The sequence below is a fragment of the Uranotaenia lowii genome, chromosome 1 (assembly GCF_029784155.1).
Source record: "Uranotaenia lowii strain MFRU-FL chromosome 1, ASM2978415v1, whole genome shotgun sequence".
NCBI classification, from domain to species: Eukaryota; Metazoa; Arthropoda; class Insecta; order Diptera; family Culicidae; genus Uranotaenia; species Uranotaenia lowii.
The window spans coordinates 169,991,051-170,005,616 of record NC_073691.1 but is presented as its reverse complement, the minus strand read 5'-3'; the positions used below and the strand labels follow the sequence as shown (position 1 = coordinate 170,005,616).

At 33.8% G+C, this 14,566-nt stretch overlaps 1 protein-coding gene and 1 pseudogene across 1 annotated transcript; both read right to left on the bottom strand.

Annotated features, from left to right (window-relative positions):
• Positions 1-9,275: 9,275 nt before the first annotated feature.
• On the bottom strand, positions 9,276-11,077 carry LOC129749434 (ubiquitin-conjugating enzyme E2 Q2-like; annotated as a pseudogene).
• LOC129738144 (parathymosin-like) lies at positions 10,672-14,290 on the bottom strand. The gene is made up of 2 exons (XM_055729327.1): positions 14,033-14,290; positions 10,672-10,824 (listed from the first exon to the last, which is right to left on the bottom strand). Exons 1-2 carry the CDS (start codon positions 14,288-14,290, stop codon positions 10,672-10,674), a joined length of 411 nt encoding a protein of 136 aa, XP_055585302.1.
• Positions 14,291-14,566: the final 276 nt, after the last annotated feature.

The window sequence follows — 14,566 nt, the reverse complement described above, 5'->3', positions numbered from 1 at the left end:
TTTGTTAGTGAATTTAAAAAAAAAATGTTTTTTTTTAATTTTTCACTAAAGTTTTCATTTTTAACCATTTTCTGAATCAGTTTACATTTGTTTTTAAATTTTGTTTTCACAAAATATTTCTTTTATATTTTAAAATAGTTTAGCTCATTTCTTGCATTACTCTTCTTGAAACTTCATTTCCATTCGTCATTTTTTTTTTTTAAATTATCAGCTTATTTTTCCTGCAAACTTGCATTATTCCAAAGCTAGACTTTTAAGTTAAAGCAATTGTATTTTTAATCATTAACCTTTTTTTTATGTCTTACAAGGACATCTTCTTTATATTCTTGCTTCAGAGATTCCAATTTTCTTTTGGAAACCAGATTTAAATTTTTATTTTTTTACAAATTCAGTTTTTCTGTCTTGACAAAATTTCATAGCTTTTTTTACAAATTTGCCACACCTAGATGATTTAATTTTTTTTAAAGTCCTTTTTCATCAAGTAAATCTGCACTCACTTAGTTTTTTACTTTCCAAAAGTCGCCTTTTACATCACTTCGCTTATTTGAAATCCTTTCTACTTTTAGTACAGATTTCATAATTTTAAAAATCCGTTTTCTTCTTTTTTTTCAAGAATCTAGTTTCCATTACTTTCTTTAAATACCTACACCTTGTCAATCATTTACCACTTTTGCAATATAAATTCTTTCGAAAACCCACTACTTTTGTAAATGAAATTTTTCGATATCTACACTGTTCATTCATTCTTTTTTCATCTTTTACTTTAAAAATTATCTCCGATTTTTGCTAATAATTTTTACTTTAAAAAGCTTAAAAGGCAATACAGACCCTGTTAAATTTTGGCAACACGCTCGAACATTTTGTGTTGCCAAAATCAAATGTTGCCAAAATCGAACGGTTTTTTTTTTCTCAACTTTTTTTTTTCAATTATTTCGTAAAAAAAACTATTATTATAATCATTTACACATTTTTTTATCCAAATTTGGACCATTTTTAGTCATTTTTTATTTTTTCTTATCATGTTTCCGATGCATTTAGCACTTTTCGTGATTTGTTTATAATGTTGGTTTTTTTTGTCATCTTTTTGTTTTTTTTTCATTATTCATAATTTTTTTCCTTTTTTTATCATCTGAGTTTTTTTAATTTCTTTTTGTTTTTTTTCTTTCTATAAAATTTCTATAAAATTTTCATCTTTTTTGTCAACAAAAATTGAAGAAAATTAAAAAGTGCTCAATTTTTAGTTTGGTAGTTGTATTTTATCAAAAATAAAGAACGCAAAAACGTATGTTTGGTGTTTGTCTAATTATATTGGTCCTGTTATACCAAATTTATCAAGTAATGTCGTTTCAAAAATCCTTTTAGTTCTCAATATTGAAGTCAGATTTCATCTTTTTTTTCTTAAATTTATTTTTCTAAGTTCTGGTTCATTGAAACTTCAGGACTACTCCATCTCATTCATTTAATAATTTTTAATTGTTTTTTAAATCCTAATTTTTTTAACTCACCCCGACTTAATTATTTAATTATTTCTCATCCTATTTTTTAATTTTCTATTAATTTTTAAAACGTAGTTTTTTTTCTTATGAAAGTTGAATTTTGAAGTCTTAGCTTCTCACGAGGTTTTTATTAAATTTAATTCCTTGGATATTTCTTGTTGGTATTTTCTACTTTCACGTCAGAGTTAAGAATTATGAAAATCGGGTTTAATCATTTTCTTTTTTTTCAGTTTCTTCTTAATCTTTTTTTCCACAAATTTATAGCTTTCCATTAGTTCTTAACTATTCCATATCAATCATTTAAAAACAATTGATGTTTTATGTAAAAAAATCTTTTTCTAAATTTATCACAACAATATTATTTAGTTATTTTTATAATAATACTAGCTGACCCGGTGTGCTTTGCAACACCTTCCGAAAATAAATTAAAATTTGTTAAAATGTTTAAAATCAAATTATATTTTTTTAAGCAGCATTTCAAAGAAAATGTCGAGCTAATTTAGAAGAAAATGTTTTAAAAAATGGCCGCAACTGGAATTTTGAATTTCAGTACTTAGATGATTTATGATTTATTAATATTTTCTTGAAATTGATCCCTAGATTTGTTTTTCAAGATCTGAAAATTTTACTCTGTGTTTATAAGCTTGAAAGAATTTATAATGATTCAAATTTTTACAAATTTAGTTATTACGGACAACTGATGCGACTTTTTGTTATTTTTATTCGATATAAACCGATTCGCATGCGTACAGAATATTCTTAAAATAATTTCATTTGAATCGTTTGGGTCATTTCGAGGGAGTCGAACTACAAACACCGTTATAAGAGAATTTTATATAGCTTAGCTTAGCTTGTTTGACTACTCATATCCACCTTAAATCATTGAACTCGAAATGCTATTTAATTGTTTCAGAGGATGGTAATGCTATTGATTTACGTACTTAAAAAAAAGATGACTTTTTTTGTTATTTTTATCAATTCTTGCGCATTTCGAATTCCATGATCGCTGGCGTGGCTAAGCAGAACAAGTTCCACGTCGCCAATGGTTGCTACTCCGTGATTAATCGAGGCCATCAATTTTGCACAAAGTCCAAAAGAATGGTGCTTGGGATTAGCAGTTCATTCTCAATGTACAAAACTCATGCTCTCCGTTTTTGAAATGATTAATAACGGCGCCGGCCACGTCCTAGTAGTCAATGGGGAAAAAGGAAGGAATGTTAGTTTGATACTCTTTAGGTTCAACTAGCAACTTCATGCTCCTGCATACTCCAAAAATAATTTTGAAATAGTCAGAACCAGAAATAAGTAAGTATCACCAACCATGGAAACCGTCTGTACGTCTGCGAATCTATATTCAAGTATCAAAGGAAGGGGTTGTGTTAGTTGGAAAAAGGTAAAGATCAGGATCCATTTTGGTCAATGGTGCGATCGTATTTTCCTACACCTTCTATGCTCCTAGACATTTCATAAGGAAACTCCTACTTCTACGAGGCATTCGATAAACGTTAAATAAATATATATTGAGTTAAGTATTGAAAGAAAATTATTACCATCCACATTTCATCCCTATCAAACTAGTATTTTTCCCTTACAGTGATCCCTGTTAAATCAAAGAATTATCAAAGGGATTTTATTGTTAAAAAAAAAACTATATTTTGAATTGAATGTATTTTTCATAGTATGCCGACAAAAACTTCTCAAACCATTTTTCGTGATTAATACCATTTTGAAAATTCTTCAATTCTTTCTTCTTTTTGCCTCTTTTTAAGCTTCATTGCATTTACAAAATAATGTTCAAATTTTTGTTGATAGTAAATTATTTCAAAATAAAAAGTAGTTTTGCATCATGGATCAACTTAGAGAAACCTTATTTTAAAAACTTTATTTTGATACTGAGGTATCAACAATGTCAGTTTAAAATAAAATCAGGAAATCTTTAAGATACACTTAATTTAAATACGAATGTTTAAAAAAGGTTGTCAGTGCTTTTATTTATAAACTCACTCAACTCATTCAAAAAAATATTAATAAAAAAACCGTCATGCAGCAACAGAAATAAATCTGGAATAAAGAACGGTAGCCTTCTTGTGGTCAATTTTGAATGGTTATTCGTTACAATCTAAGTGAATTGAAAATAAGAATAAAAAAAACAAAAAAACAAATTCCTAACATTCCTCATACATATTAACACGTATAAGCCTTTCTTCCTCTTAATTATTGCAGAATATGTTTGATAGAAAAATCAATTTCGATACACTGAATCGATAGATTGCTAAAATTCATTTCAATAAAACTTGTGCTTATACCGTTTTTTGTTAATTCAATTTTGGTTAAAAAAGGGTATTTTTTTTTGTTTTCCTAATAAGTGATTCAATTTCTTGTGTACTTTAAGAGTATAATTTCATGAAAACATTTTGGCAAAATTAAGTTTGACGGCATTTTTATATCATTTTTTCATGTTTTTATAAACCAAGAACTACCTCACTCTATAAACATAAAAACAAAATTGATACGGATTCCCGGCGATTGCATATTTTGTCATTTTTACTTTCAATAACGAATAAAGTAAATATCAATGAACTTATGTATGATTGGTTAAATTAAACTATCCGCTTTGATTCTTTTTCATCACAATATGTTTTATTCTTATTCTTACAGTATATCATATAACAACTTCTTAAGTAAAGAAAAATGTTTAAAGCGTCAATAAACTATTAAAAATATTAAAAAAAGCTTTTAGGGATATAAAGTGTTATATTTGAAATTGTAGAATATTGTGTCATGATTAAATTTCTATCACTTGAGTTATGCGTCTGTATGTATCAAATTCTCAGCAAGGGAAAAACGAAATATCTCGTATTTGATCCGCCATGTGTTAGATTTATTTCCCTATTCATATCTTTTAAAAATATAAAAAATATGTGCAAAAATACTTGGGATGAATCTAACTTGGATGAAAATTTATTTTTTTTGTTTACAATATTTTCACATGTACCTACCTACTAGCATAAATGGTTTTTTCATAATCAAGAAAGCAATTTCCCGTAATTTTATATTGATGCCTCATCTAAAGAAAATTGTAGCATTATCAACATAGATGATTATTGCCACACAAACAGTGATGATATCTTGCGTAGTAGCAGCCATTCAGATGAAATATACAACACATCAGAAAAAGTACATTAAACCCCAACCCAGCTGTGTGAAGCATCAGTCGAACACACAACCCACCGCACAGCTCTATTCTCACAAAACCACCCCACACCAAAAAAGAAGATGTCCGAATTTATCGCTCAAAAACATTCTAAAGCTCTACCCAGCCACATAAGAAAATACTCTCCTTCAGTATCACGCACCAAAAATTCTATTATCACTATCATTACACTCCCAAAAAGTGGCTTGTCCTACCTAACATTCCCTATAAAACCTGGTATCTCTCCGATAACAATTTGTGTAAGATACCTTCTCCTCTTTCTCTCATCGAAATAGCATGACATTATTGTGTTCGTACAGCATTAGTGTTAAAAAAAATCACATTCAAACTTGTACTAGCAAATCTCATCTCCCATTTGTGAATGTTTGGTAAATTTAACGATACTTATCTTGATTTAGCTGGTTAACAATTCGGATGCATTTCGAAATCCGTTTAGCCAGACCATAACTTTTCATTCCATCGTTCATCCGTCAATTTTGTTGACGTTTATTCAACGCAGGCATTATGTTCCGCTTTCCACATCACACAACCGTGACGCCCTTACGAGGGGTGATTAAAATATTTTACCAAAGCAGAAACAGAAGAGAAAATTGATTTGGCAGCACATTTTCACACTTAAGGAACACTTGAGAAATGAATCATTTAGAGTCCCGGACTCAGCTACTTTTATTTTGAAAAATTCACTGTTTAACTAGCATAAATGAGGAAACCTTCACTTTCCATAAACACTTCGGCACTCCATTTGTAGATGAAAACAATTCCATCTACAAAAAACACCCGACACACGTTTTAAAACACGATCTTCCTCTGAAGTCAGATAGAAGATTTTTTTCACTAGCAGAGTTGCCAAATCCACCGTTACAAGAGAATTTTATATAATAGATTTTCTTTTAATTAAAGCTCAATTTTAAAGTCGAGGTTTTCTGTTCGAATTATTCATCTTTTTATTAACTCAGATTTTTCTATCCTTCAATTTAAATCATTGTATGTTTTAGTTCACTTCCACTGAACAATTGCTTCTCTTTTTATTCAGAGTTTTGCTCGTGTGCCTTATTTTTTCTAATTTGTGGGAGCGCTGCCCTTGCTCCAGGTCTTTTATTTTGCTTTGAAGTTCTGCCTTTGCGTCTGAGCCCCAACTTTTGGAAATTTCTATTTGCTTTCCATGCAATAACTTCTTTATTGAAATTTTGCATCTCAAAATTCTGCCCATGCGTCAGAGTTAGTTGTTCAGCATTTTAGAGCTCTGCCCTTGCGTCAGTGCTCTGCCATGGCATTCGAGCTTTGCCCTTGCCTCAGACTTCCGGCCAACCATTTAAACAAAATCTTTACTTTTGACTAGAGCTCTGCCCCTGCGTCAGAGCTCTGCCATATCAAAACTCACAATTTTTCCAATTCACTTCACGTTGAATTCATCCGAAAGGAACACCGAAGTTTATTTCCATTTCCAATAAAATCACTCACTAACTTACCTGGCGAAGGGAGTTTCAACTACGCCATTGTCGAATGCGCCATTTCTTTACTATTCTCTATTTTTTTTTCACATGGACAACACGTATCCGTACATTCTAAAAGTCCTAGAACAACTGAGATGTTTGCTCCCGTTGGCGTGCTTTTGGATCTTTGACACTCACTCTCAATTTACACGAGGAAACGGGAAACTCATTAACTCGTTATTTTGTGACCAATTTAAATATTCTTAACTTATTGTAGAATCCTTTTATTTGATGCCATTGGAGCCAAAGAGGTATAAGAGCATAAATGCTAATTTCGAGAAAACACGCTTGTAAGTTTTTGTGTTTGGCCATTTCCCATACATTTTCCAAAAGTTTATTTTTTTTTTCAGAGCGTAAAAGTATCTAAATAAAGTTCCAAAAAATATGAAAAAATCACCAAATATAGCTTGAAATATGAAAAATCGTTTGGCATCATTAACTCGAAATCGATCATTATTGCACTTTTATCCCTTTGGCTCTGAGGACCTCATTTCTTATTTATTTCATCTATTCTCTACACCTTGGTGATCAAAATTTCCCAGTTTACGATAGCTCTCTACAACTTTTTCAGCTGCAATAAAACAACTTAGTTTAGTAAATAGTGTATATAAGTAGAATATTTTTGGAAAAAACTTCCCTAAATGTTCTACTCATTTCAGAACTCTTTACTGAACTTTCTACATTTGTTCCACATCATTTCTCTGATTTCTGTTTTTTTTTAAATTTTATTTCTATTTTAAAAGCATACAAATCAGGTTCACTTACCTTCAAATTGAGAGAAATATCTTTTATTAACAAGCATGATGAAGTCATGGCGAGCGGCGCATATAGTAAAACCTTTTCATAATTTACTTATTTTCAATGAAGAGAATAATTGAGAATAATTTGGTGCTTATAAAAGTAAAAAAAAAAATAGCGCAGGTCGTTTCAATTTTGTACGGAAGAAAAAAATTGCTTGTTAAATCATCCAGAAAAATCAAAAAAGGTTGAAATGAAGTTTATCTTAAATTACTGTTTAAGATTTATTAGCTTAATTTTTTGCCGACATGAGAAAAATCTAAGTATTTCATGGAAAAAGTTATAACATGCCCAAGCAACCAAAAGTCTCATATCTACTTAAACTCGTTCCTTCAAAGTTCGAATTTCGCTGAATAAAGGTTTCAAAGGGAATTGGTACCAAATTTTCTCGAATGTGAGCATGAATGTTACAAAAGGTTCCTCAAAAATCCTTCTATGGACTTGAAGTTCCAAGAAGTTCCTCAAATAGCCTTTTTTGTGACATGTCAATCGCACCCACACATTATAAAAGTTACAAATTAGGTCTTAAATAGCCTTCTGTGAACTACAAGTTCTAAAAAGTTCCTCAATTAGCCTTCTGTGAACTTTTAGTTCCAAAAAGTTCCTCAAAAAGCCTTTTCTGAGACATGTCAATCATTCAGAATAAAAGTTACAAATTGGATCTCAAATAGCCTTCTATGGACTCGAAGTTCCATAAAGTTCTTCAAATAGCCTTTTTTGAGACATGTCCGCCATTTCATGAATATGAAATGTGAACGAACATCACCAAAGGGCATATTATAAATAAATCATTTTTTGGAGCTTGGAAATTGTTGAAATGTATAATTTATTTTGAAACTTCAATTCAGAACATCTTAGAGCTAACTCGCAAATGATTGTTTTTGAAAAGAGTAAAAATACTTTGACTTTATAAAATTTCGTTCAACTGTGTTTACTTACCACGAATTTATCACACATTGAATGTCAGTTGAAGCAATTCATTGATTAAATATCAAGATAAAATCAAGAGTTTGTATAATTTAACGCTTAACAGTTATAAACATGGGATTTCATTTTTTTTTAAACCGATATTATTTTAACGGATGATTGAATTATACGCCGTTTCGTAATGTTTCTTAGTAATAATCAACATGCGTCTTTGCTGTTGGCCGCTGGTTGCCCTTGCGGGTATTCTAGGAAGCTTATTACCACTTCGAATTTTAGCTGCCGGCAAGGCAACATCTAGGCGTGGCGTCGTGGCAGCGTGTTTGGCTATCATCTCGGAGGATTGAGTTCAAATCTGGAACCAGGACTAATTTTTTCCATTAGGTTGTTTGATTGCTTGAGTAAGCAAATCAAATAATTGTGTAGCAGAACTGGCGTGCGTGCCGGCATGTATCGAACAAAATTAAAAACAAAGCAATTAAGTATGATTAAGTATGAGGGAGGGGCTGGGAGGAATAAAGATGGATGCCGAGGAACCGGCAGCACCACATGGGCTGGTGATGAGCAAAATAAAAGAGGAGAGGACAATTATTTTTAGTTTTTGCTGATTAAACGTTTACTTGTGGGCTGAATAGAAGGCCGTTCAAATCTGTAATGGAACTTCAAAGTTTCAATAAGAACTTAAATTTTGGGCTGAATAAAAGGAACTTCAGCACATTGATTATGCTGATTAAGCTGTGTTCGACCTTTTTAACGAGACTTTTGGTTGCTTGGGATGTTCAATATAAAATATCTGGATTCAATGAAAACTAGCTAAAAATGGCAGGTTTTCTTGGATAGAACTTTCACAAATTTCAAGAAATATCTTCGTCAAAGTAAAATAAGTCAACAAACTCGTTGACTTAACAAAGCAGATTTTGCGATTTTTTATTCTCATCCTACAGTTAAACAGTTTTTGAATGAGCAGTCAAAAACACTTAAATATTTTTTTTTTTTTTTTTTTAATTGCGACCCAGAGATGGGTCTTGACTCAAACATTCAGTCAGCGAAACTTTTTTTTGTAGAGAAATGAATCCAACTTAGATGAAATTTCAGGGACTAGATAAGAGAAAATCGATGTTGAAAAACATGCGAAAAAAAATTCGCCTTGTCTCCCGGTGAGACTTGAACCCACATCTTGCGCCTCTCCGGGGCCCATGTATTAACAGGTTGGTCTCCTGTAGTACAATGTTAATACATGGGCCCCGGAGAGGCGCAAGATGTGGGTTCAAGTCTCACCGGGAGACAAGGCGTGTAGCGGAGCGGTCATCGAAGTAAACGATCGCGTTTTAGTTCGTTTCACAACTCTCTTTATTAAACCTAATTGATTCTTATATATACCCTAAAAAAGAAATGAACTTAGTTCATTCTGAACAGAACTAAGTTCATTCTCTCTCTATATCTCTTTTTGGCTACTCAGTCAACACCTGTTTTTTTCTTCAATTGACTTGCCAACAAGAACTTTTCTGGGCCCCGGACCCACTCGAGTTCTTGCTGACAAAGTTGAATAAAAAAACAAAGCTGATGAGTAGCAGTGTTCGCTTCTTGGTACCCTGGCCAATAACCTTTTGCAAACCTACTTTGCGTGGGAATTGGCCTCAGGTCCGTTACATCTCCCCCTACTATCTGAGTTTGAAGCTATTCTAGAAGAGTATAGCTTCAAAACAGGGGAGTGCAGGAATCTAACTTTTATCTAGCTAATTGAAGATCCAAAATGCCGACCTTGGTTGAACTCCAAGCTTGCGGTGTAGTTAACTGAATTGCTGAGCCATCCTTTATATCGTTCCTGTTGCTGCCTTGTAATTTTTCCCAATCTGTGTGTTGGCTGGGGCTTATCTGCTACGGCTGTTGTCTCTGTGCTTCCGGTCGCTGTTTGCTACTGTAAAGATAAGGATAGTTTGCTGGTTTACTGCTGTTCCGATTGCAGCTGCTTAACCCCGTTCAATTTGCTTTTATCCGTCCTCCTTTGGCGGAGTGAACCAGCCGTTCTTCTTGTGGATTTGGACCAACGATTTGAAACTCTGCTGTGCACGCGCCAAGCTGTCCTGGCCCTATGAATGATTCTTGGTCACACCAAATTGTATTCGGGCTGTACCCTTGACTAGAATGGCCGCTTTCTGCATTATAATCGCCTCGACCGTGTATACTGAACTTCAGCCTTGTTCCGAGAACCACTCCATACAGATTTCACCACCCACCAGTACGTAACCACCGAATGAACGACCCGAACGAACTGTGGCTCGAAAAGATGCCTCTCCTTCAAGATGATGTTGAGCAGGATGCTGTCCTTGTCCCTCCTTCTTCTTCAGCAGGACAAGATCGTTGTGCAACGGGCGGTCCGGGTCGACCGACATCAGCCGTATGTTCCACTCGTAAATCGAAACGTTGACCAGCTCTATCGAGTATATGTTGCTCTTGCACGAATCAGACCGGTAGATGTCCCGTAGTTCCTTCATCAACGGATCGGTCGCCTGTACAGAACCTGAGAATGATCCGTTCAGATAATCTTGTCGTTGACTTCGACTTAGTCTTTCTAGAGTTGCTAGATGTTCTACTTTCATTTCGTATTTCTTGGCTATACCCCGTGCATTTCCAGATCCTCCTCGCCTTCGCTGTACTGATCGCTTTCGCTCGACGTCACCCTTTCTGTTTTTTTTTCGTTTCCATGCCCATTTTCCGTTTTAGCTTTTCCACCCCCTCCGTTTTTTCAGCTTCGTCCATTGACCCAGTATAGTTTCTTCCTCTCGTTGATTTCCTTCTTGTTCTCGTTAATTCCCGAGATGGCTCCACACTTTCGGATGTTGATGGCGTCATCGACAGCATTTTGGTCTTCTTCAGCGGTTTCCCTAATTCCCAATTCCTATTCAATGTAAGTGTTCGTGAAAAGAAAATATTCTAGATATATTTCAATAAAATTCTTTGACCTAACCTCTAGCAAATTCTTTAGCCTAATATCTGTTTCCCTATTTATCGATGTTGTGTTAGTAGTTTTATGGGGTTAGTAGTGGGCGATTTAGTTTTTTTTTTCGCATCTTTTTGTTGTGTTTTTTTTTCTTCTTGCGAGTCAATTTTTTTTTCGCATCTTTTTTTTTTCAACTTATGGTGCTTTTTGTTCTTTTTGCGAGTAATTTTTTTTTCGCATCCTTTTTTTTTTTTTTTTTTTTTTTTGTTTTTTTTTTAAATTGTGGTAGCAGTGGTATTTTTTTTTTTTTCAGTGGTGCTGGTGTTGTTGTTGTTGTTGATGTTGTTCCAAAGGTTGGCTGCGGTTTCCTCCCCCTTCGCCACTCAGGTTGAAATCGGTTGGGGATCAGTTCCACCTCGTCAGGATGGTTCCATATCATCACATCGTCGTTTTCGAAGTTCAGCTGATTCTGTGAATAAACTCATTTGGTTTCTTTTAAATAACAGAATATAATAATTTTAAAAATCCATATCTAAATTTCCATTTAAAAAAATAATTGCACTATCTCTAAACAGTTTGTTTCTTGTATGATAGTTACTTTCAGAAAGGGTCATCTTAAATCTCAAAAAAAAAATATTTTCATCATTCTAAAAGGCATTTGAAAAAACAATCAGTCTATTTCGCAAACAAACAATCATAATGTTCTTGGATGCGGATGTAAAAAAAAATTGAAACCTTCACTTTTTGTTATATCGCACAACGATATTCCTACGAAGGCAATGACACACGTTGTCATCAAAACGTGTGAACGACAACGTTCTGAAATTTAAAACCTCTTACGTCGCGCCAGCAACTTACGTTGCAGCAACTTCACAATAATGTTTTTTTTTTCATTCTGGGTCAATGCCTGGCGATCATATGCCTGGCCTTACCTTAGATACATATGGGATGGGATTATATAAGTGGAATCAAATGGATATTTTTTTTTTCTTATGTTATTATTCCTTGTTTCATTATGCATTTGTCTTTGATTTCTTGTTTGTCAATTTAAAATTTTCAAGTTTTTTCTTCGAGAAGTGTCCTGAGTTTCTTCATGAATTCATTGCTATTGTCCTATGTTTCCTCCAATTTAATTTAATATAAGAGTGTCATTTGTCTTCTCCTAGTTGTTTAATTTTTTTATTTGGAGTGTCTTAAGTTTTCTCCAAGTTTAATAATTTTGAGAGCATCTTTTATTTTCTCCATGTTTATATATTTTTGGAGTGTCTTTCGTTTTCTCCAAGTTTCTTTATTTTGGGAGTGTCTTTGGTTTTCTCCACTTTTATTTATTTTTGGAGTGTCTTTTGTTTTCTCCAGTTTTATTTATTTTTGGAGTGTCTTTCGTTTTCTCCAATTTTATGTACTTTGGGAGTTCTTATTTTGATATACAGCCCTTAAGGTGATAAGAGTTTATCCCTGTTTTCCAGTTCTTCGGTCTATTCAAAATTTATAATAAAAAAAATTGATAAACACATTATTGTTAAACTAACTGTAGGCTGTATAGCCACCGAATTATAACGGATGGTCATTGCTATCAAGTACATGTTTCTATCGTAAAAGTGCTCTGGTAAACAGAATAGAGGAAAAGGCAAATAGCTTTGAAAGTTGATTTATGTCGTTGAGTCATTGATCCATTTTTTTCGAGTCTTGTCTGGTTTATAATTATGAAATTCATTTATTGTCACCTTTAAAGCGATTTGCCATTAAAAATGCCATTCAATCATTGAATTCATGTCTCTATCATGCTTGTTTTCATCATTCATTCTAGGTCGCGATCCCTTGTTTTTATCATTCATTCTAGATTGCACGCATTTGTCAATCTTGTTTTTTTTTCTTCATTCATATTTCATTTCATTTCATACTTATTCCAGTACTTATTAAATGTTCCGTATTTTGTCAGTTCTATTTTGAATTCGTCAGTGTTTCTTCGATTTTCAGTATGTTCGTTTTTCGGATAAGTTTTTCCATAACGATCCGCCAACTATAACGTTGATAAAGTCGCGAATGCAATAAAGATGGTAAAACGACTATATTAGAAACAAAAAAACAAAAAAAAAAATCCACAGCCGAAGGATAATCATTATCATTTATCCCTTGTTGTTTCAATATATCAGATTGTAGTCCACTGTTCTATATTTTTTTCATACTTTTGTTAAATCTTGGTTAATTCAACCTGTTTTGGAACGAACAGGTCACCATGAACCACCCTAAGAAGCGAAATGACCCAGTAGCAACATGGCGATGCTGCGCGCATTAACAGCGGTAATGCGCGCCAAAATCATCGGTTTTCCTCGGACACGAAGAGGTTTTTCCGAAGGATCGAGCCACCGTCGATCCTTGAATCGGGCTCTTTTCCCAGCCAACCACCATCGGAGACGGACCACGGTAACAAAGTCAGCGGCTTTTGGAGCCAAGTCAGAGGCCAGCATGGCCATAGTCAGAGGTCGAAAAGGGACCATAGTTTGTGTTGGAAAGTCTATAATTGTAATTTAGTCTAAGTTGTTTGAAGTTATAATACAGTCCACTAAGTTTGTAATGTTTTGAATGAGTGCATTTATTGATCCATTCATTCCATTCCACAGACAAGCTACACAAAGTATTTTCTTCTTTTACACGTTTACAGTCTTTACAGTGTCTTTACATACAATTGTTGATTTTTGCGCGGAAATTGGGAGGACATTTTCTAGGGCTCCGATTATTTTTTTTTTTCATTCTTATGCGCACAATATACATATTTGCATGATCTATAAAACCAAATTCACTACCCCTTTATAAAAGGGGAATAATCGTTTAATGGACGAAACTTTGTCAAAATTTTTGGTTTTGAAACTAACGGGGGCCCTGCTGTGTGAGCTTCGTGATTTGTGAACGAAGAAAATAAAAATGGAGGGACAGCGCCGCCGATTGGTAACATAACCTTAAAAATGAAATGAAAATGGAAGCGTCGTGTGCTCTCACTATAAATGCGTCTAGTTGCTGGGAAATGTTAAAATTCGTTTCGTCGCTGTCTGATCTTTGGTTTTTTCGGTGCTGTGTGGAGCCTTATAAAATATCTGGCCAATTATCCAATAACTAAGGAGACTTATAGGATTTTTTCACTGTCACTCTGAAGCGTTTTTTAGCATACAATTTTTTTTTTGTTAAGGGGTTTTTTCTTACAATTTTCACCCTCACCGTCTTCTTCGTCTTCGCCATCGAGGTCTTCCTCCTCGTTGAAGTCAAACTCGCCCTCATCGTCTTCGCCTTCGTCTTTTTTCACCTTTTTCGATTTTGTGGCTTTCTCCTCGACCGGCCGCTTGACGCCTTTCGTCGCTTCCTTGGTTTCCTTGGTGGTCTTTTCTTCTCCGGCGGCAACGGTTTCAATTTCACTTTTTTCCGAACTCATTTTGATGGTTTTTGGTAGGTTTGTAACTTTTTTTTTTCTTAAGTAGACTTACTGTCCGGGACTAAAGCCGCCTTTTCTGCTTGACCACTTGGTTTATAGTTAGAAGAACAGTGCCTTTTAGAGTGCTGATGGCTTGCTTCAGGTACTCTCTGGAGTAGCTTTTGGCTCTGATGCGCACACAACGATGTCTACATCGATCTGATCTCACGATTCTTCTCTTTTTTTCTACTTGGCACATAGAACCGAGAAAGATGTTTTTTTTTGCTTCTACAATCA